The sequence below is a fragment of the Diplotaxodon limnothrissa genome, linkage group LG7 (assembly GCF_057381915.1).
Source record: "Diplotaxodon limnothrissa isolate DT_005_m linkage group LG7, D_limnothrissa_male_GT1.1, whole genome shotgun sequence".
Classification (NCBI taxonomy): domain Eukaryota; kingdom Metazoa; phylum Chordata; class Actinopteri; order Cichliformes; family Cichlidae; genus Diplotaxodon; species Diplotaxodon limnothrissa.
The window spans coordinates 67696011-67719908 of NC_140602.1; the positions used below are offsets into that span (position 1 = coordinate 67696011).

Here is a 23898-nt window from a genome sequence, read left to right on the forward strand (position 1 = left end):
CCTTCACCCTCCACATCTTCTTGAGCTCTTCTCTGAGCCCTTGGTATTTCTCGAGCTTCTCGTGTTCCTTATTTCTAATGTTGCTGTCATTCGGAACTGCTACATCGATCACTGTGGCCGTCTTCTCAGGTTTGTCTACCACCACTATGTCCGATTGGTTAGCCACCACCATTTTGTCCGTCTGTATCTTCTTGCTAAACATTCCTCGACATTTTCAGTGCACATGTTGCTGACACTATAAGTGCAAGTAGTCTGACTGTAAAGGGCAATCATGGCAGTCCTCCTGGCAGCTCTGTGAGACCGGAGATTGACTGTTGGTTTCCATATTGTTCAGGTAAGGAGCTATCAGTCATATAGTATAAAACTCGTCATCCAAAGTTATCGGTTAGAAAAAACATGAATGGTTTTTGGTCACTGCCACATTCTCTACACAGCACTTAATATAGAAGAGGACAGACTGAGTGAAGGTCTCTAGGTCCTGCTTTTTAAAGATGGACCAGTCCAAGTAAATTCAGGAACTAATGAGAAACAAATAAATTAAATCTCTCTCTCTCTGAAAAGGGTTATAAAGCCATTTCTAAAGCTGTGGGAGTCCAGTGAACCACAATGAGAGCCATTATCCACAAATGGCAAAAACAGAACAGAGCTTAAACTTACCAGGAGTGGCCGCCGAACCAAAATTACCTCAAGAGCATAGCGACGACTCATCTAAGAAGTCATTAAAAAAAAAAAAAAAAAAACAGAACAGCATCCGAAGAACTGCAGGCCTCACTTGCCTCAGTCAAGGTCATTGTTCATGACTCCACCATAAGAAAGAGATTGGGTCAAAATGGCAGGAGCAGGAGTTCAGCGAGCTGGAGGGGCTCGTGCTGCCCGAGCAGGAGCCCAGCGAGCCGGAGGAGCTCAGTGAGCTGCAGGAGCCCAGTGAGCTGGAGGGGCCCGTGCTGCCTGCAGAGGAGCTTGGCGAGCCGGAGGAGCTCAGCGAGCTGAAGGAGCCCATGCTGCCCGTGGAGGAGCCCGTGCTGCCTGTGGAGGAGCTTATTGAGTGGGAGGGCCTCAGCACACCAGAGGGGCCCGCGCTGCCCAAGCAGGGGGTCAGCACACTGGAGGAACAAAGTCCATGTCCAGCACAGCCTGCACGGCCACGTCTACGTTCTGCTTGGCTGGCACGTCATGGATTTGTTGCAGTGCTACGCCGGTAGCCGCCGGAGCTGCCACGACTGTGGCCGCCGGAGCTGCCACCCATGCCGGGTGACATGACACGGGAGTCTAGAGAGCTAACGGGATTTATTGTGTTCTTGTTATTACATTTTTCTAGTTACAGAAATTTTAGAGGGATATCCCTCAATACTGTAAATGCACAAGAGTGTCTTGCTAATTTCATTTTTGACATACACTAATTCTTATATTATTGTGCACAATTTGCAAAAAACAGCATGTGCATTAAAATACACTATGTCCTAGGAGCCATACAGAAAGGCAAACATGAATTTCAATAGCAGCAGTGAACCTTCGATAGGTTCTATAAGGAAAAAAATACGACATCATTTTTGGTTTCTGCAGGTAATGGCGGCCATATGACAGTTCCTGTTGACAACATGATGATGTTTATTCCAATGTAGAAAGTGCTATGAACACCTGATGTTTTTGTTGCTGCGTGCACAAAGGAAACCACAACCAGAGACATGTTGAATGCATATGTAATTACATTTTCATATGCAATAAAGTTATTCCTCTAGCTTATTTGGTTGCAATTCTATCCGGATTTAAAATTACTTACCCAAGGGCACCATTTTTGCTCACTGCGTTGAGTCCAACCCGCAGCCCTTTACTGCCCAACTTTCCAGTCAAACATACAAAAAAATAGGAAATCTGGGAGGGGGCAAACACTTTTTCACATCATTGTACACATCAAAAGCACTAGCAGTGAAACCAAATAGAAACCAAAAACAAAAAGCAACACAAAACCCAGGACCAGAGAGTGGTGACGAGTGATAACAGCGCTGAGAGGATGCTTAAATAAAACCTGTTTGAAGGTTTTAAGGTTAGCCACTGGGAGACTTCTTTTTTCTGACTAGAAAATTAAAATGAGGTCTGATTTTTAGATTTAGTTTCACCATACACAGTTCAAAAATGTCAAAAAATTAAAAGTCCCATCAATAAGGACCCTTGAAGCAACAAGGATGCTAATAGACTGATAGAAAGTTAAGCATTTGTTATTCTTGGGAGCACACTTCACAACCCTCTGTTGGACCTTTGGTGCACCCCTGAAGGACCCCTGGGAGGCCCTCAGACCCCAGTTTTAGAGCCCTGAGGTGGTGAAACCTAAGGTGCCGTGGTCTGTCAGTGATGCATCTCGCCTCAGCTCGCCTTGCTGTCACAACTACGCTGCTGTCACTGAGCAGCTCGCAGGGCTCAGGATTTATTTTTGGATTATCATGGCGCCTGTTCCTTCCATTTGCAGAAGGGGGGTCGAGTTGGGCTCAACATGAACCTGCCGCTCTGACACTCCGGGCTGGGACAAGCAGGCAGCAGCCGGCCGGCCGCCCCCCAAGCAGCAGTCGCACAGGTAAACACACCATAATTACGCCTTTTGTTCTCCAAATAGAGCGTAGGGACACTGTTCGCAGGGTTAGTGAGGCAGAATCAACCCCCCCCAACTCGGCACCAAGGTGTCTGATGTGATTGGGGAGCTCAGGGTGCTTTTTCTTGTCCTCAGTGCAACATTAAAGCACCAGCAGGGATGAGCTAGGTGCTAATCACGCACTGTTTTGGCTTCAAAAACACACTCTGTCCTCTCGGTTATTTGTCCTCTTCTGCAATGAGGTCAATGAGATTGACTGTACTCTTATCTTCTTTTGTGTAGTTCTTGAGAATAAAGCTGCTCACTGTTTTACAATGAGCTTGAACCTGTGCTCTGTTCTGTTAAGGGGAACCTGCCTGGAGTGCTTTTGAACATCAGCAACAAGTTTTTACCTGGTAAGCTCTCCCATTTTTCATCAAAAACCACTGTTTGCTGTGATTGATCGTCATAACTTCAGGTTAATGACTTTTTGGGGTGGATTCATTTGCTTAAGCAGGGCATTGTGGAGCAGCTTGGCCTTTATTACACAGCTATTATTACTCTTTCCTCTTTTGAACTAGCATCCTGAAGGCACTCCAAATACCAAAACTACCAAAGCCTTAAAAGGAGCAGTGAGCATCTCATGTGTCAGGCAGGCAGCAGGTTCAGACAGGGAGATGTGTGCATGCAAGGGTGGGTGGGAGGTCTAAAACACAACCAGCACTGGCCTACATTTCACTGAGGTGACACACATAGTAAACTGAGGGTATCAAACACTTGTTTTTGCAGACTTCATGATGTCAGCGTTGCTTTATTTGTAACACGAACCTTCTTATTACTTCTTATCAAAAACATTTCTGCATCTTATTTTAAGCTGACCTCGACTCTGCTGTCTCATTTTCCATTAATTAAAAAAGAACTACAGAACAGTCCATTAGAAAATATATCTCCTAGTCTGAGGTTCATGATCCATTTCTGTTAAGTGGTGCTGTCATGTGATTGGACATTCTCAGTGACAACATATTTCCCAGGCCCTATCAGGCGTCTGGGAGCTGTGATGTCATAAGGTCAGATGCTTTGCATTCACTTTCACCCTTCAGCAGAACTGCACATACACGTCTATATGTGTGCTTTTATTTATGTGGGGTGAGACATGAGAGGATATGTGATGGAGCTGCCCTCCATTTCTGTCTGGTATTAAATATCAAACTATGATTTATGGCCTGACTGGGAAAGCAAATATAACCTTTTTTTTTTTCAAAATAATAACACCAACACAAGGTAAATATGTTGAATTCTTAAATTTAAAGAAAGAAAGAAAAGTCTACGTGCAAAGTAAATCATCTCACTAAATAATAGGGAGATACCCAAAAATCAGCCATTTATTGATTCTACTGGTTTTGACATTGGAGAATGTACAGGATTATTGTGACTCCATGACATGTTCTCTAGCATCACTATTACCAAGAAATATCTATGCATGAAGCTATATGACACAAGTCAATTAGTTAGACTACAATAAAATAAAGGCCTGGATGTAATAACTTTTTCTATATTCAGACAAAATTGTTCTTAAAAATCTAAAAAAAAAAATCACAGAAACATGTTGTCTAAATACACTGGACGGTATTACCTTAGTCGCCGGCAACACTATGGAACCTGGGAGCAATTTTTGATCAGGATATCTCCTTGAGTGCACATATTCAGCTAATATGTAGATCTGCTTTCTTTCTTTCTTTGGAGTATCTATAAAATTAGAAACATCTTGTCTGAGTATTGCTGAAAAACAGGGGCTAAAAATAGGGATCACATTTCTCCCACATTGGCTTCTCTTTGGTGGCTGAACAATTGGATTTAAAATTCTTTTAAAATTCTTTTTCTCAAATACAAAATTCTCAATAATCAGTCCCACCTGATCTTAAAGACCTTCTAGTACCATAGTATCCTAACAGAGCTCTTTGAGGTTTCTTGAGTTTCTGAGAGTAGAATGGGAGGAAAAGCCTTCAGCCATCGGGTCCCTTTCCTCTCCTGTGGAACCAGCTCCCAGTTTACCTTTCAGCTTTTGTTCAGACCGCTGCGATACGTCATGTGAATCACTGTAAGCTTTTCTTTTGCACTCACCTCTTTTCAGTCCCCATGTTTATATCTCACTTAAGCATGTCAATCGTCTTCATCTCCCTTGGTCTGTGTTTTGTCCTTGTCACCTCATTATTTTGTTCATCCGCTTTCACTTCCACCCCCCAACTGGTCGTGGCAGATGGTTGCCCATCCCTGAGACTGGTTCTGCTGGAGTTTTTTTCCTATTAAAAGGGAGTTTTTCCTTCTCACTACGTGTTTGCTCATAGGGGGTTATTTGATTGTTGGGGTTTTCTCTGTAGCGTCTTAATACTGTAGCGTCTTTACCTTACAGTATTAAGCCCATTTATGTGGCTGTTGTTGTAATTTGGCACTACATAACTGAACGTGAGGTGAATTAAAACTAATACACATTATCCTCCATCTATGAAAATTATCATATTGCAACTCCCCACATTTTATAACCTTAAATCTTGAACATGTAGAATGAAAGCCATAATAAACTTGACATTATTAGCTCTGATATTGATGTATAGCAAACTGTAAATAATGTATTGTCTATTGGGAATCTACAGATTCAGTTATAAGATTTTAAGGTCACAAATTGACAGTTTCTTCCCGTTTCTTTGACTTTCTGTTGAACTCTGAAAATACTTATACTAAAGATACTAAATACTAAAAAATACTAAAGTGACAATTCTTTAAGACAAAGATATAATTTTGTGAAAAGATTTCTGTGTAAGTCAGTAAGTTTACTAAGAATAGACTACGCGGCTGCAGTCAATGGAGAAATATAGCTTGCATTTATATACATTCATCTTACTCACTTCTCCTGTTACACCAAGTTTGTATCTGATGGCTTTAAGGCAGCTGGTCCTGCAGAGACTCCATCTGAGAATCCGCATCACAGCTCTCTGATTTATTGTATTTAGGAAAGTGATGCGGCCTGTAAAAAACCAGGAGTCTTAAAAAAAGAAAGCAGGTGATTGGCCAGCGTCCGCTTTGCCTTCAAACTAAAATTAGGCTGTGAAACAGGCTTCCAGCATCAGCTGTGAAGGGGTATCATAGAGCAGGAGGAGTTCAGCTTGATTCTTTGGGTGGGTGTTTCAGCCTGAATTGCCAATATCCGTCTTCCATCAGGACATCAGTGTTTGAGGCACAGGAAAAACTTTTCGAGAGAAGTTGATGTATTTTAACTCTTGCCAGACTAACGCCTTGTTCATATGCTAAGAATGCACATCTTTTCCATCTGTCTCCAATGGAATACCTTTGTATTGCTAAAATTGGGAATAAAATATTTCTGAAACAGACTGAAACCTTAGTAGTCTATAGTAACCCAATATCATTTTACCATACTTTGTACACTATAGGTGCCTGGTTAGTGGATAGTAAAAGCATGCTAGCTCTCTGGTTAAAGGGGTTATTTTTTGCTGTTCATTGCCTTTAATGAAAAATGTAAATAATAATAATGATAATATATTTGTGGTAATAAGTAATGGATCAGTATACTGCTGCCTGTCCAACTGGTTGCTCATCCCATGGATTCCATTTCTACCAAGACTGGAAACAGTCCCTCCCCTGCATTATAGCCGTGTTGAGTTTGGCATAAGTGGGACGTGAACCAATTATATGGTAGTGTTATTACCAATTATAGACTTTACTGAGCAACGTTGGAGAAGCTTCCAAGTCTGAACAATAAAGAACAATTAAAAACTGAATACTACATATTTGTTCAGAAGGCTAACGGAGGGTGACTGCTGTGGTTGCAAAAAGAGTCACATTTGCATTCTTACTAAACACTTTCCAGATGAATTCACGGTCTCAGGTGATAGTTCCAAATTTAACTGCAATAAACAGCAAACTAAGCTAAAGTGAAGACACAACTCAAGTAAAAAAAGAAAGAGATTTTAATTTAATCAAGAAAATGACTTAAAAACACATACAGGTAAACATTGCAGGACATTAAAGGTGAAAAATGTCATTTAGTTTGGATGTTATTAGTCTTCTGAATTGCAGTATCAGTCCCATACACACCAACTTTAACTGCCCCCCTTTATCTTCCTGCAAGCAGAACAAGCTGCTGCATTGTAATCAAAGTTAAACAGTGGAACAGATTATGTAGACATCTAGTGGTTTTGTGAAGAAGTGTATACTGAGGCAGTAAATGTGAAATTAAGATAGCAAATGTCAGCTGTGTTTCAAATCTCTCCCAAGTCCAGCTTCTTTTCAAGATTGTTCTTTAGCAAAGGTTTAAGTTCAGAACATGTAACACGTCAAAGGGTGAACCAACACTTCTATGCAATTTCTAAAATGTAGATGATTTCTATAGGACCCCTCCCCCATACATTTAATATTTCACAAAACATCACCATTCAGTGATCAACTAGACTTGAATTATGATTTACCAAAAACTGCAGAGGAGAAGAAAAACAAATAGCAAAGTTTACAGTCAGATATATACACAATACTAGAAATGCAATGCAAGAAAACATGGAAAGAAAGAGAAAATCGGTTAAATATAAACATTAAATGATCAAATGGTTTTGGGCTTAAGCTGATGCTTTCTTGTATAATTGTACAACCTCCACAATCTTGAGAAACCTCTATTTAACAGTTTCCCTGTAGGTATTAACAAAGTTTTTCTGGTTCTGGTTACTTGTGTTAGATGTCTGTATCACCAGCACATTGTTGTGAGATCAAGATGGAAACCACTTGAAGAGCAGCGCCATTTCAGTAATCACTGTGACATAAATCTGCAAAAAACAACAAGAAAATTGTTGCAAAACAGTCAAACTCCCATTTGCGCAATTTTCAGAAACATTTTCAGGACCAACTTACTAAATCCTTCATTAATTTAAGTTAAGTTAAGATAAAATGCTGTGAGTCTGGTTACATTTCTGAAAGAAAAAGCTCAATGACCAATGTTAAAGACAGAATTTAAATCAATGATTGACTTACAGTCAGAACTAAAGACGAGGAACCAACCATTATTATAATCTTATTTATTTATTGGCATCTGGACCAGTTTGGTATTGTACAGGTCCAGAGCTGTAATCTTTGTTAGTTTTTGACAGCTTGTGACTTTTTTCTCCTTAGGGTGCTGAAGCACTCATGGCTGTCGCTTATGGTAGTGTCACCCAGCCAGGCCTGCTTTCCCAGCAGTACCCCCCACCCCTGCTTCCCAAGCCTGGAAAGGACAACGTTCGGCTTCAGAAACTCCTCAAAAGGACTGCCAAGAAAAAAGCTTCTGCTCAAGCATCACAGTCTACCGCACTTTTCCGCTCCAGCCTCTCCCCTGTAAATGAAGCAAGCCCTGACCTCGAGCACAGTGACCACTCCACCCCACCTCGCACTCCAGACACACCACAGAGCATCTACAGCAACCAACAGCCACCAAGGTTCATCATCAGGCTTCCGTATCAGCATGTGGCATCGCCATACCCACAGCGTGCAGCTTATGGCAGAGGAGCTAGGATGTCACCTCCAACAGTGGCAATGCCTTCATACTCTTACTCTCAACATGTCACCACAGTTTCTTACCCAGTTTACCCTGAAGGAGTCTCAGCAGCCCTGGGACAAGTCACTCAGCCAGGGCCACCCAAAGTGCTGCTGTTGGCTTCTGAGGTGACAGTATCTGCTGCTGAATTGGACACAGCTGTAGCAACCGCACCTTCAAAACCTCGAAGTCCAGGTCCAACTCCATTTACAATAGCTGGGGGTCAGCCAGTGATTAGACCTCTCACTGTGTTGACCCCACTGGTCAAACCCAGAAGTCCACGTCCAACATTTAAAGCAACCGAACCCTCAAAATCACCCAAACCCATGTTTGATGTCCCTCAAATTAGGATGTACACTGCAAGCACATCCTTTTACGAGAATTCCAGGATGCCACCAGTGTATGACACAGCTGGATTAACTGCTATTGGTAGTACATTACCTCAAAGTAAGACACCAGTTGAGACAAAACAAGCTACTCAGAGAACAACACCAACTTCAGATATTAAGAGAGGCATTACACCAACAGCAGAGATTAATGCCACCATTGTTCCTGCTTTGGAGATCAACACAGCCACATCAATATCTGAAATCAAAAGAGTCACGCCAACTGCCGAAATCAAAAGAGTCACGCCAACTGCCGAAATCAAAAGAGTCACGCCAACTGCCGAAATCAAAAGAGTCACCCCATCTGCTGAAATCAAAAGAGCCCCACCAACAACAACTGAAATCAAGAAAGTCACCCCAACAGCTGAAATCAGAGTTAAAACACCAACTTATGAGTTCCAAACATCAAGAACTGCAGCAGGAAGGCCTAAAACACCAGCGCACCATGTAAACCGCGCTGCAACACCAGTATTTGAGATCTCAAGACCCAATCCTCTCTTATTTGCAGTGTCACCAGTCACAGTAGAGTCAGAGTGGTCGAGGGCACCTCAAACAGTGGTAAGCAGTTCATCTGCTTCCCAAAGTGTGAAGACTACAGTGCCTCTTGAACAAACATTAAATAGGGACATCCACTCAGACATGATGCCTTCAGCAAAACCAATACAACCAAGTATTAGAAAGTCAAAGTCGGAACCCATGCTGTCAAGCAGAAAGAGTTCAACTGGGTCTGAAGAGCCCAAAACTTCAATAACACCAGCAGTGACTGGGTATCAGAGGGCTAAGACTCCAACATATGAGGCATCCCGACTTATTACCACATCACCTGGCTATAAAAGACCAAAGACACCCACCTATGGGACATCACCTTTAAGTGGGTCACCTATAGGCTTTCAGAGACCTAAAACACCAACTCAAGTGTCTCAAAAGTCAAAGTCTGGTTATCGTGGACTCACACCGGCTGAATACGCTGCTTATGGAGGAATCAGAACTTACTCTCCAGCATTTGATATTTCAGTTTCAACTACGCTGACTAAAGAGGATGATAAAGCTAAAAGAGAGATCTCTGAAGAATCAAAAGCCCCCAGCCAAGAACCCTCTGAGCCATCTACAGTCAAAGAAACACCAAAAAATGTTGCTCACTACCACCAGAGAGATGAGAAGGTTGCTGCCACACCTCCAGTCCCTTTTATTGTTGTTACACAAGCATCTGACTCACCTGGAGCGATGTTAACACAAGAGAAGAGCACTGTATCTGGTCTGGTTGCAGCAAAAGGAGATACAACAATCATTCAAGAAATGCCAAAAACTATACTTTCAACAGCAGAGAATGAGAAAGTGGAAACACTTATTCAAGAAACTAAACCAAAGACTCCTGAAACCAAACATCCTTTGCCTAAAGGTGGAGACCAAGATCCCCTGAAGGCAGTAAAGAAGCTTCTAGGTAAAGAAAAAGTCCCGACTGCTGAGCAGAAATCTATACCTGAGAAAAATGCTGATGTCGCAGAAATAAAGGAACAAGGAAAACCTGTAAATGTCACTAATATCACACCTAAAGGCTCAAAGCCAAGTACTGCAGCATTTCCTCTGCTTAAGGTTTCTGCTGCTGTAGCAGACAAAGAACAGGACAGGAAAACAGAATCACCTTCAGGAGATCAATTGGCACCTGAGAAAAAGGACAGTGATGAGAGCCTACCAGCAGGCGAGTCTCTTCTTAAAGCCATATTAAAGCCGAAGGGATTGAAATCTAAAGCGAGCGGTTGGTCAAGGCTCAAGACACACATGGTGGTGGAGCAGGCGGAGCCCAAATTCCCAGATACAGGCTCTGAGAAGGTGGTCACGGGGCAGGACCAGAAGGAGACAAAAACAGTGGAGAAGGCTGGAGACGAGCCCAGCACCCAAAATGAAAACCAAACCAAAGACTCTCCCAAGGCGACACAAATGTGGGACGCTGTCCTCTTCCAAATGTTTTCTTCCAAGGAGAACATCATGCACCAGATTGAGTTAAATAAAAGTGAGGAGGAGAAGAAAGAAGAGGGAAAAGATGAGCTGAAAGAAATACCGTCATTCGCGTACAGGTTGCCTGTGCTGCTTTTCAGTCCAAAATTTGATGCTAAAAAGCTCAAAGAGGCAGCATCGAGGCCGGTCACAAAAATTTCCACTGTATTTGAAATGGGCCTGATTGGGCGAAAAGGTAAAGATGAGGAACCAAAAGACTTTAATAGAACAGCAAGGGGGTTCACCACTTCTTAAGCTACACCCAAGATGAAGTGCCAAGACAAAAGTGTAAAAAACAAAAAACCAAAACAGGATTCTATGTTTAATGTACAGATGCAGAAAATCTTAGCCACAGAAACAATGTAAAAGTCTGGAGTCTTAGTCCCTTGTTGCTGCAGTGCTGAAGAAAACTTCGGTCAGAACTTTATACTTGACAAATGCTTTGTGTGACTGGCTGTCAGGGTGTTAGCATACATGTCTGTATTTGTGGATTAGCTTGAAAGAGAGCTCTCTTTGTCTTAAAGTCATTGAGACATCACACCAAGTGTTGTAAGAGCTTCTCGTTTGTTCTTTTCTTCAAAGTGTTCACAATAAACAGACACTGTTAGATTATGAATTAGCGAGATTTTAAAAGTGCCCTGTGGAGTTTTCTATTAAGAAACATACATAGGGGAGACCGGGGATAGTTGTAACATTTTTGACATTTCTGTCTGTAAATTGGAGCTCTTTTAAGGTAGTGGATTCAAAATGTAATGCAAAGTATTTACATGTCTCGGCTATTAAATAGTGCAACTATTTTCTCTGCAGCACAATTACCCATTGCATGGTATGGTCTCAAACACAAAGAGTGAAATGTTACAATTAACCCCATAGTCTGGGTTAGTTGTAACATATCCTGGGGTAAAATGTAACACAATGAAATAAGGGTACTAACAAAACATTAACATGTAATCTTTGTTTATTCAACACATGAATGCACTTACATCCATTTATGTAGCTGTGTGTGTGTGTGTGACAGAATGCAGAAATCTAGCTTTTGAACATATTCCAACCCCCCAAAAAAGACAAATTATGGAATTTTCTGCAACTGAATATTTCATTAATTTTGGTTGGTCTTCCTTGAGTTTGGCCTCATTGGCTCAGTGGGCATTATAACCTACAACTCTTGCACCAATTTTGAACATAACAATGAAGCTGAAAAAATGTAGTTGTTCACCAGCATCGCAATTCCATTACTTTTTATCATGGCTTACCTTGGTGTGGTTTGCAAAGTGCTTCAGAAAGATGAGGAAATCTGTTTCGTGCACCCATCCTGATTTATTTCCACTACCAGTACTTCCTACTGGTCCATCTCTGACACAGTGGTCTGCATAATGTATGTGTGGGAACACAAACAGTGGAGGAATTGTGTTGCCAATGGCATTAACCGCATATACAAATGCGACCAGTGAACCTCTCTCTGCTGATGTCGTTGCCCCAACTTGTTTAATATAAGTTAAAGTAATAGTGTGGTAAGTTGTAACATCTGCATTATTGTTACAACTGACCCAGACTGTTGCTGTTACAACTGACCCAGACTCCTATAGCCATGAACTAGCTAACATTACAGCCAACGGCTAAAACACTAGCACTAAAGACTTACACAGAATATATCCCCATAGACATACAAATAACATAATTTAAGTTTGATGAGTTTAACTGCAAAGCAGATAATGCTATTAGAAATTGAAATAAAGTAGAAAAACTTACTTTTTGGCATACAAATTACTTTTTTTCGTGTTAAATTGTTTGTGTTTGACAAAATGTGCTGATTTTTCACATGTGATAGCAGAACTGAGTTGGGCATGCACAGGATGAGTCACATTCAGCTTCTTCCCTCAGGACGGAGGTTTCTATTTCCGAGATGCAGGACAAAGCGTTATAAAAATAGCTTTGTCCCCGTTGCTGTCACTGAATTAAATAAGAACTGTTTTTGATTCGAAATATTAAAGTATGTGTCACAGTGAGTTTTATATATTTACTAGGTATGTGTGTTTTTAAAGGGATGTCAAATGCTGTCATTTTTCTGTAAAGCAAATTTACCTTGCCTTTAGGTATAAATAAAGTTACCTTACCTTACCTTACCTTACCATCATTTGAAACTTAGCCCTGATTGGAGAAATTGGAAGTGTTACAACTGACCCACGTTACAACTATCCCCGGTCTCCCCTACTGTTAGGTGTTTAAAAGGTCAGGGTGTTGAGTGTAATTTTCATTTGCAAAGCATTTTGAAAATATGGTTCTTATATTTCTGGTTCTTAGCTTTCATCTTTTCTGCTTTGTTGGTGCATTGCTACAAATTTAGGCTTTGGCTTCACTCTACCAACTGTATTGAAAAGGACAAAACCTAAGAGAGATTAAAATTGAGATATTCTAACTGCATGAAACAGGTCTTATAGTGTATGTAAAAACCACAACATACTGCTAATAGTGATCAGAAAACTCCATAGGGTACTTTTATTACAGAAATGTGGATGCTTAGAAAAATAAATTAACTTTTAGTGAATAAAAATATGTTTTTATGGCTAATAAATAAAATGTAAGTGATTTTATGATACATAATTTGTTCAATTATTATTCAAATATGCAGTTTTATTCAAACTGGTGCTACTTACCTTAGGGTAAGACTTCTCGTTATGATTTTGTTTTTCAGGCTGTAGATGGTTGTGTTTTGCGAATAAACCCTCTTAAAATCACACTGCATGAACATTTTTGAGATAATTTAAAATCACTATGATCTAACAAAAAAAAGGGCAAATTGGAGGGAGTTTATTTAAATCTGACTAATATTATAATTTTCATGTTTACAGGTTACATATTGAGCCGCAGTACATTTTTACACATGCTTACTGGTAGCTGTATACGGTGGTAAATGCTGCATAAATAAAGCACTGGGCTTTGCTATGAAAAATATAATTCCCATATAAAGTTCAAATTACTATAAAATAATTTTAGTGATTTTCAGCTCAACATGTTAAATTTTACTGTGACTTAAAGACGGTTGATGAGCTAAAAGCGTGTGAAAGTTGTTTGAAGAACGATGAAGAGCAGCCTCCACTGTGATGGAGGTCAGTGGGATAGTGATCTGTGAGGTCAAAGGTAAAGATGCACAGAAGGGATTTGACTGTAATGCATGGTAGGCACTCCAAACTTTATTTTAAAAGCTTTGTTTGTTTTTTGTCCAGCCCGAGTCAGGAGAAGTCTTTCACTAGTGATCTTTTTAACGTGTGTGTTGGAGCTACTGATTATTCTAGGTACAGCTTATAAAAGTCATCTTTAGTTGCTGACACTGTCAAAATAAATCTTAAGCAGAGTTACCCTCATGTTCAGTTTATTTACAGTAACACAGGAAATAAAAACTGCTCTGATTTTTTACTTTCCTACAGTTGGAAAATGTAAAAGAAATCTTTCTCTACCAAATTCAGTTCTTTTCATTTTCATATCTCTATCTAGGTTACTCTGTTTGAACATAGCTTAGCATTTCATAATAAAACCAAATTGTGACTTCTGTCTCTGTTGCTGTATTTTCGTTATCACTGCTGTTTTATTTAAAGTGAAGCACTTTGAACTGTTTTCTTTTTCTTACGTGAAGCTTGCTGTACTGCCGCCCTGCACAAAAGGTAATGAAAAATAAACAGTCTGACTTAAATGTTTCTCAACATGTACATTTTTCTTGCCCATAGGTTCAATTCAGCGTGGAACATCAGGGGCAGAGATAGCTCAGTAGGTAGAGTGGTGGCCCCATGAAGGTTGGGGGTTCGATTCCCCTGAGGTACCCCTGAGCAAGGTACCGTCCCTACACACTGCTCCCCGGGCACCCAGTGGCTGCCCACTGCTTCACTGAGTGAATGGGTTAAATGCAGAGAGGAATTTCCCCACGGGGAGCAATAAAGTATACATTATTATTACATCAGTATATTTTTAAGTCATGCAATGAATTGAATGAAGAAAAGAGACAAGCTGAAACAGCTTCCTGCTGATCACAAGCTGAAAGACACTTCTGAACATCACAACAGATCAGCAGTTTACCCTTTACCCTGATTCACACGCTTACATGCATCAGCCAGCTCGCCAGATGGTTCAGGCATCATAGTGGAATCAATGCTTAGAGTTTAATGATGCTTTGATGTAGAATAAACTTTAAACTGCCAGGGCTGCACACTGCACATATATTAAATACAAAAATGCTACTAATTTTGTTCTGCCAGCAAATTCTCTAATGAAAGTCACTGAACCAAGCAATCCAATCTGAAAACAGGCTCCCTTTGTGCTCTGTAGTCAAGATGGTGACCACTGAGAGTAAGAACAGAGTGCTTACCATCTTGCTACTCAGAGGACTTTGTGTCATCATATCTGTAGGAACGGTGGTACACAGTTTAAGAGACAGCTAGCTCTTAGTCTTTTACTTCCTTGTCTGTGATCTTACCCGACTTTCCATTGGTGAACGTCCCTTCGTTCTCGTCGTCCACAGGAATCTTCTCATATTTGCCGTGTCCAGTGACGACAAATTTGTACTTTTTATTAGCCGCTGAGCTCTGAGGAGATAAGCAAGAGCTCATTTTGAATATTTTTTACAGATTAGAAATCTGAAGATGAAAATCCAGGTCAAGATTTTCATATCACCATCACTGATGACATTTTTAAAAAATGATTCCTTCACCAGGTGAGAGTGGTGGAGGCCTCTGAAGTGTTCTTCCCTTATAAAAAGCACACTAGATGAGGAATGATGTGCCAGTTTCTCTAAAATGAGAAAACTGACTAACTCAGGCATCAGATAACTGTACCGTGAAGTTGTGAAAGGGACTTTTTTAAATTAAATATCCTTTTCCAGTGTTATATAGACCAAACAATGAACACTTCTGATGTACACAATAACAAAAGAAGCGAGGTAAATGCAAAGAAATTATTCTTAATTGAGCTTTACTTTACATTTAAGACTCTTCTGTGCTTGTATTCTATGTTTATACCTTCATGTTTTGTCCGGGCCTCCCCGACGAGTCTCCGATGACCTCCCACATGTTCTTCTTCTGCATCACATCTCCGGGTCTCAGATCCTGTTTTGTTTTTTAAAAAACATGACTCAGGAGTCTTCCATGAAATCTGGTGCATAGACTGAATAAATATAGCTGTTCTTGATTTGCATTCCACTTACATAAAAAAGGAAAAGACATACTTTTATTGCTTTTTTTCTTAGTCGTTTCTAAATATTGAATTGTTTATGTAATTTCCTGATTTATTTTACATTTTTAGGATAAAGGAAATGGAGAAATCCTGTTATATAGAGTTATCTCTGACGTTGCCACTAGAGGGAAACCTCACATCGCAAACTGCACCTGAACGCATCACTGTGAGCTCAGCTATTACACAGGAGAGGCGAGTTTAGTGCAGCTGCTCTTTTCCTTAAAACCGCACACACACACAGATTTCCTTTGAATACATAAAAAACAGCTTAAAGGACAATCACGCTGCCTGTGAATGCCAAACAAAACTGCAGAAGCATCATTAACATCTGAAACCACTCTTGTTAGAGTGAATGTGACTTACAGCGGGTCTGCTGCTCAGCTGTCTGCTGCCGTCTGAGGGGCCTTTCACCCACTGATTGATCAGATTGGCCACGCCCACCTTCAGACCCTCAGTGTCCTGATTGATGAAGCACAAACAGGATGAAACGTTTCACTTTCATCTTCAGCTAAACTCAGATGTTTAGTTGAGTATTTAACTTTGTTTATTCAGTTGTTCCGCACTTTCATTAAAGCAAACTAGGTTCATTTAGCTGGATAACAGCGTCCTGCTCTGTGGAGGCAAAACATGCCTCAAAGGGAGAGGCATAATAAACCTTCAATACAGCAATATATTTAAATAATAATGATGATGATAAGAAAATATGAAGAAAAGATAGATGAAAAATTAAGTAAAATACAAAAGTTTTAAATTATGGCCTGTTTACATTTTTTAAAGTATTATTTTTAATAGATTACATTTTTTATGTAATGTATCTTTAAAAATACATTAATTTTCTTTCATTTATGAAATTGTTAATGTATTAGACTTTTTAAATATAAAATTAAAGTAAAAAATATATTTTTTTAATTTCCTTGGGTGGATAAAATTAAATGTGATTATTATACATATTAAAAATATAGTATAAAAAATTAAAAATGACAATTCAATTCACTTTAGCAGTAATTTTGCTTCTTTTTAAGATATAAAATGTTTAATTGGTGTAATTAAATTGCAGTCAGTGCTGGACCTGCAGAATAAATTCGATGAAAACTCCTTTGTAATATCCATAATATGTGTTTGATAAATAAATATATCTCCCTTAATTTGGTTCTTCGCTTTTCTCTTCATGACCTGCTGAGAAAAATCAAAGCTTGGACAAATTATTTTTAGCCCATAATAACCGCTCTCTGTTTCACTAACAAGCGCCTGTTTGACCGTTCACATCAAAGAATTCCCGTAAAACAGAACATATGAAACAGGTGAGGATGGATCTGTTTGCCAGACTTTAAATAAACACGTGAGGTTTTAGCCGTTTGGTCAGACAAACATGACGATCAAAGAGGCTTTAAATGGGTAAAAATTTCAATAATCCTCCACAAGCACATGCAGAAAAACAGCATGATCGGGTGAAGCAAAAGGGATTTGGTTCTAAAGTGCAGTGTTTTAATGTGATGCTAGCAACTTTATGGTCATCCTTAAACCCCCTAAAAAGCTTGTGATTACCTATTAAAATGACCAAGAGAAGTTCCTTTTAGGTCAAACTGGCTCTGCTTTAACTACATACCACAGATCATAGCTTTACATGCATTTACATGAATGTAAAACAAAGCAGAAATCTAAAGGTACCCCGTTAGATTGTTTCCTCTCACCTTGCAGGTGGCTCCCTTGCTGGGACTCTGGCTCCAGGCCTCTCCAGCCTCAAACAGGTTCTTCTTGGAAGCGACAACCTCAGGTGATTGGGGCAGGTCATTCAGTGATGCCTTCACTGCCCGAGCCTCCTGAGAGTTCTGCACAAAGACAAACCTCACAGTTAGCAACAAGTGGCAGCATCCAAGGCTGAAAGATGAACATCATCTTATTGACATCTTATCTTATTATCATGTCCTGATATTTAAAACCTTAGAATTTATTTCAGAGAGGGTGTATTTGTTAAAAACGTTTGCTAGAATAAGCTGGAATGCTATGTTTCTTTGCAATATACATCTAACCGCATTCAAATTGTGGTTTATATAAATGACATAGTTTAGGCAGATTTATGTGAATCACAGGTGTAATCTCAATCTAAAAGATTTATGGTGAGAATATTCTCTCTCCTGCAAACCTTTAATTTATGTTCTTTTGTTAAACCTGTTCTTGTGCTGCAGTCTATAAATCAGCATGGGAACCACCTGAGGTGAAAAGGAAAACGAGGAATGGAAAGATAAAAATAAAAAGCTGGGATCACCACGTTTTCCTGTCATGCATCCGTTTTACACGCACAATTGAAAATATGTGCGGGTGATGTAATCGCCCAGGTGCTGCCGAGGTTTGTGGCCGCTGCACAAAAAGGGTCAGAGCAGCTGCTGCTGCCCCCAGCTGAGTCCAAACAATGTGAGTGCAAAGTTTCAAACCTGCAGCAGAGCAACCATCATGCGCTTCTCGCTGCGGAAAACACCCAAGGGTTTGCAGAAAATTCAAATCAGAGGAAGGAAGCAACTAGTGCACAAACATTATCCTGACGAGTCAATGCTTTCCGCATATTGTACCGAAATTATCTCAATGACTTTTTATTTTTGTGCCATCCTCACGCTTAACCAACAGAAAGGATAATTGTCAGTCTGTTGTGAGGCCGTGCCTGTAATGAACACTGCAGCGAGGCAGATATGAATGAGACCAACAGGCTGTGATAGATATCTGTGGGCAGGAGGGGGGGTTGTGGTTCGGGGGCTGATGAAAACATTCATTAGCTTCATCAATGCTCCCTCTGTCTGCATGCGTCTTTGTACAAGTCATGACTGAATATGGTTACGTCATGTCTCCCAGAAACATGAGTGGAGGTTTCATGTGAACACGAGGAGAGTCTGTGGGGTCTTAACAAGCAAGTGAAAAAAGACGGTAAACCTTGAAAATCAATAAAATATTAATGCTAAGCGACCTGCCAGTGAATACTGGTATCATTAAGCTGTTTGAGGAGCGGCTGGTGACAGTGAGGGATGGACCTGGAGAGCTGAGAAATTATTTGAGGTTACAAGTAGAGTCACGGACGTGTGTGTGTGTGTGTGTGTGTGTGTGTGTGTGTGTGTGTGTGTGTGTGTGTGTGTGTGTGTGTGTGTGTGTGTGTGTGTGTGTGTGTGTGTTGACCTCCACAGCGTGGGCGTACTGCTCCAGCTTGTCGTCGATCTTGGATGTCAGGAGGAGAGGCTGCGTCTTCTTGAAGCTGTTACTGAGTCACACAAAGCAGCAGGAAATTAAAACCAGAGACACGGAGTCTGCGTCACATTAATTTTAATAGATTGCTCCCTTAAATTTAAAATAAACATTTTCTATGTTAGAGAGCATTACTACCTTAAACTAATTAAAATGTTTCAACTCTAAACTTTATTTTTATGATCCTGTCATTCATGTATCGTCTGCTGCTGATTATCCGGGTCACAGGGGGGCACAGTCTCCATGGCCAACTCTTCCAGCTCGTCTGGGCCACACCAAGATTTTCCCAAGCAATAGGAGAGATATAATCTGCGGGTTTAACTGGAGGTCTCCAGATCTCTCATTTGAACAGATCTTACCTAGGAGGAGTTTCCTCAATTGTGAACAAGTCCCTGAAAAACTTGAACTCTTTTATTTGATTAGGAAGGGCAGAAACTCCTTCCCATTCCGGAGTCGCCATGCCATTGTTTCCGGACTCGGACCACGTCCTAACACTTGGTGGTGCTAATTTTTTATGTATGTTTAGATCAAAGCGCTCCCGGGCATCAATATAATCAATATATTGAAAAATGGGATATTGGGGGGTGTCAATAATGCAGTTAATATGATTTTTTTTTGGGGGTGGGCACAATCACGGAGTCCAAATTACCATCAGGGTGTATACCTCACCCCTGACGTCGTTGCCCACCTCTCAATTTTAAATACACTTAGTCATTGAGGGCTAGCAGGAGGGACCATGCGCTTACCTGCTGCTCCTTGGCAGGTAGCTCCATGCCCTCCTGGGTTTTAATTGCACCTTAGAACACACATGCATCAACACTACAATGAGCGGGTGGAGGGAGGTTTGGAGTCTTCTCCCACCCCCATTCTCTGCGGCCTGCTGGAGCGGGAGGGCTAGTAGGAGGAGTTGGCCGTCCGACTGCGGTCTGGGGTGTGGGGCCTCCCTGCTGCTGCGGAGTCGGGGTGGTCTGCCTCTCCCCACCGCAGGGAAAAGGGTAACACCACCTGGGTCTGGGTGCAATTCCCCCTTCCAGGGGCAAGGGTACCTAGACCCGGTTTGTAGAGTACGCTTGGGGAGTGTGATTGTGTGTACAGCGTCTCTTTATGTCTGTCTCCACGTTGGTTGAGTGTGGAGTGAGTGCATATGAGAGCATGAGGGTGGGAATGGATGTTTGTGTCTGTGTGTGCCTGTATGTCTGTGTCTATATGTCAGGTTGGGTATCAGACGCCACCTCTCTGGGGACACCTCAGGCCCTCCAAGGTTTGGAGGCCTATCTCCACCCACCACCACTTCCCCTGCCGGTGGCGGACTCCCTCAGGTGTCGGTGTGTTGGTGGTTCTTTGTGTCTGGGGGTGGGCGTCCGGGTACACACCGGCTCACTCCTTGGCGGCCGCTTGTCGGGGCCTGGGGCCTGGGGCTCGCTCGGGCCCCCTTTGGAGGTGGGGTGCCCCCGGCCTCTCGGCCTGGGGCTCGGTCACTCAGGCACAGCTGGGGGCCGGCGGAGCTCACGGGCGCGTCACTGCAACTCCCCCTGACTTCTGCTCCGCGGCTGCTGGGCGAGCCCTCATCTGGGACTTTCCTCAGCTCTTTCTGGGACAGTGGCGCGGCTGCCCCTCTGTTGGTCTTCCATGGTCTCTTGTGTTCTGGGGGCCTCTGGATGTCTGGAGTTTTGATCTCCTCCATACCCGCTTCACACCCTGGAGGACGGGGCTGTGGCCCCCCCACACTCCCTAGCAGATCATTACATGGAGAAACCTTTGGAATGCAAGCATGCTGATCCACACAGGTATGCACACATGGGTATTCACAGACGCGGACTAAAGCTTTCTTGGCTGCTGCCTCAAAGCACACTGTGCGCTGTCTATCTTGCGTGCTGCACAATATCGTTTATTATTTAGTAAATATTGATATCTATGACTAGCTAGTTTATTGTGATGGTGCTTTGTTTTCTCTATTATTATGTTGCTCTTTGTTGTTTGCTGTCTCCTCTGTTTGTTTTTTTTGTTTGTTTGTTTTGTTTTTTCTCCATACAGGTGACCCAGGAGTTCTTTTTTTTTTTCTCTCTCTTCCCCCCCCTTCTCACCGTCTCTTCTCCCCTTTGGTTTTCTTTCTTTCTCTCCCCCTCTTTCTCTCATTCATTCCCCCTGTCCTATTTATTAAAAAAAAAAAAAAAAAAAAAAAAATGACAAAGGATGAACTGAAGCTCTGCCATCACGTAATGTCGCATACTGCTGTTTCTGATGTCATTTAGAAAAAAAAAAAAAAAATAAATAAATAAATAAATAAATAAATAAAATAAAAAAACGTGACAACTCTTCCTGTAGGCCTACTCTCTCAGCGCACACACTTGTACGTTGATTTGAATAAATTGGCCAAAAAAGACAACGCACACTTAAACCAAAGTTATGGTCTGTGAAAATCTATTGTTGTGACAGCTCTAGTCCAGTCTGAGAATGTATGGCAGCAGGATTTCATTAAGCTGAAATATGACCTTTATATTTAAACCTTAAAATTTGATTGCTTTATATTGTCAGTTCAAAACGTGTGGCTCTCAGGTTTGGCCTCATGGTTCACCTGATGATTTTAGAACCTCCGAGGCATTTGCAAAATAAAGTTTGTGTCTGTCTGTGTCTACATTTTTACAACTTCCCAGTTTTCCATGTTCACACTATAATCAAGATCAAAAACGTTGGGTCAGACCAACTCACGTTGGCTCCAGAAACTGAGTCAAAGCTGGATTTGCGGTTGAATAAATTAAAGTCTGTCTTGTGGTCTTTGCAGATCCAGCAGATCCTCCTCCCTATTTTTTGGCTTTCCCCGGCTTCAGATAAGAGCTCTGACATTATTCTTTCATGGCAGGAGGGAAAAACTCATTTATCATCTGAATCTTTGACTTTGACATGTCTGAGGCGCCATCATGGGGCAACACCCGCTTTTAAAAGGAGGTTTGACCTGATGATGTCATGCAGCTGAGCAAACATCAGAGGCTGCTGCTGAGGTTGTCATAGCTGGAAGCCGTCACTTAGTTTTAACTTCTGCAATAAATTTTAAGGAGGGAAAGTTTCTACCTGTCAATAAGTCTAGATGTTAAATTCAAACTTTCAGCTATGTAGTAAACCACATGTCCGTAGCACTAAAACCACTACACAAACGTAGTAATAAATAAGTACAAATCCTTTACAGAGGTTTTTATGAACTTATACACCTCTGGCCATGACACAAGATGTACCAGACTTAATTTATGAGGATGATCAAAAAAATGTATGGCTACCTCCAGGAATCCTCCCTCCTGACAATACTGCAGTCATCACACATGAGCAAAGCTCCTGCTTAGAAAAAGCCCCTCTGGCATTCATCCATCCAGACCAGACATGTTTCATTAAAGGCAGACACTTATCAGCACGGTTGGATATGAGCAGGGCTGCACATAAGTGGTCCGCATATGCGCATTCGCTGTCAAAATAAAAGACGCGCACCAGATAAGAAGTTGCAATGCGCGTTTGTGTCCATAAGATTTTCTGGAGGAGGACAGACATTTGTTTAGAACTCTTAAAGATGTTGAAGAAGCAAGCTCCTTTAAGCAATTACTTTGGTGTTCCTCCACCTCCAAAGAAATGTCAGAAGGAGTCCGAACCACAAAAGAAGCGCGTATTCTCACGTAAAATGGGTTAAATTCACAAAACTTCACTCTTCATAATTGGTGCCAGGCAAGGATGTCCTCTCTCTCCATTTCTCTATGCACTATTCATAAAACTGCTATGTGCAATCATAAAGATAGTAAACTTCTAATACCAAACATAATATTCTCCTTTATGCAGATGATGTGCTCTTATTTCATCGGGACTCCCATTCTTTGCTGCCACAACCGTTTAAGTCCAGCTGCTCTGTAAACTGGTCAAAATCCATCATTTTACTTCTTTGTATGAATGAGAGGGTGTGGAAGACCTTTCAACTCCTCCAATTGCTTTAATCGCAGACTAAATTCAAATGAGCACCCACACACTCACAGTTACACCTCTCATTTTCTGTACCACCTCTGCCCAGCCTGTAAGTTTCTTGCTTCATGTAATTAACTATGTATTTTAACTTCAGCAATTTACAGTTCACGAGTACTCTGCAGGCATTAACACTGTGGGAGTCAAAGGTTGAGCTGCCTGATGCCATCACACCTCTTCTGAACACACAGTTGTCTGTAAATTAAAGCATCCTCATAGAAACGTTCCTCCTGCTCAGAGCTGATAATATCCTGCTGCAGACTGCCTGGAGCCACCATACCTCACTAACCACGAGAGAAAACACAGCCGCCTGCATCTGGACAGAGTTAAGAGGAGCCATAAATCACAGCTTAGGAAAGGCGATGCACTGAGAGAGGTGGAGAGGTCACCTCCAACCCTTTTCATCAGGGTTTACGTTCAGACGGTGGAGAGTTAACCAGCAGCCAGAAAACTGAAAAAAGAAGCGGGTCACTTACGTCAAAAGGATTAGCTACTTCTTCAAGTTTATCAGTGGAAATACTTGCTTAGTTTTAGCATAGCTAGTCAGAAAAAATAACTCCGTTAAAATATGTAGACACGTATTTTATCTGATAACATCTGAATTTGACTCTCTGTGGATAAAGTTGAATATCACATGCTCCTCCACTATTCAGATGCTTGGATAAAAAATTCTGCATTTTTCTTTGATCTGGAAGATTCTGAACAACATTCAAACTGAAGCTACACTCAAGATTAGCTCATTTGTACATAAAGGCCACAGTTCTTTGACTTGTATCCTTCCATTAAGGTAGCATTCAGATAACACTCAGTTGACCTGATTGACTCAGTAGAAACTTTGAAATCAAGCTGCGCTCTTTGTCTACCTGTCAGACTGTGTCTCAGGCTTCTAGCAGGACATTGCTGACTATGCAGCACTGTGATAGCATGAAAATCAGAGT

The 23898-nt window shown here is 41.3% G+C and overlaps 2 protein-coding genes across 4 annotated transcripts in view; one reads left to right on the plus strand and one right to left on the minus strand.

Moving 5' to 3' along the window:
* The first annotated feature begins 2414 nt into the window (after positions 1-2414).
* prr33 (proline rich 33) lies at positions 2415-10827 on the plus strand. The gene is made up of 3 exons (XM_085360175.1): positions 2415-2569; positions 2931-2979; positions 7736-10827. The coding sequence occupies exon 3, from the start codon at positions 7751-7753 to the stop codon at positions 10769-10771; it is 3021 nt and encodes a 1006-aa protein (XP_085216301.1). The 5' UTR covers positions 2415-2569; positions 2931-2979; positions 7736-7750; the 3' UTR covers positions 10772-10827.
* Positions 6569-23898, minus strand: part of lsp1a (lymphocyte specific protein 1 a) — a 44164-nt gene continuing 26834 nt past the window's right edge. For 2 of the 3 annotated variants that reach the window (XM_085360178.1, XM_085360177.1), the window contains exons 8-12: positions 18899-18980; positions 17428-17565; positions 16100-16195; positions 15523-15609; positions 13860-15090 (exon numbers count right to left, since the gene is read on the minus strand). In XM_085360178.1, the coding sequence (XP_085216304.1) occupies positions 14950-15090; positions 15523-15609; positions 16100-16195; positions 17428-17565; positions 18899-18980 (544 nt within the window). In that variant the 3' untranslated portion in view covers positions 13860-14949. Of the gene's footprint in view, positions 7393-13859; positions 15091-15522; positions 15610-16099; positions 16196-17427; positions 17566-18898; positions 18981-23898 lie in introns of those variants that run through there. The other variant, XM_085360179.1, reaches the window with a different exon arrangement.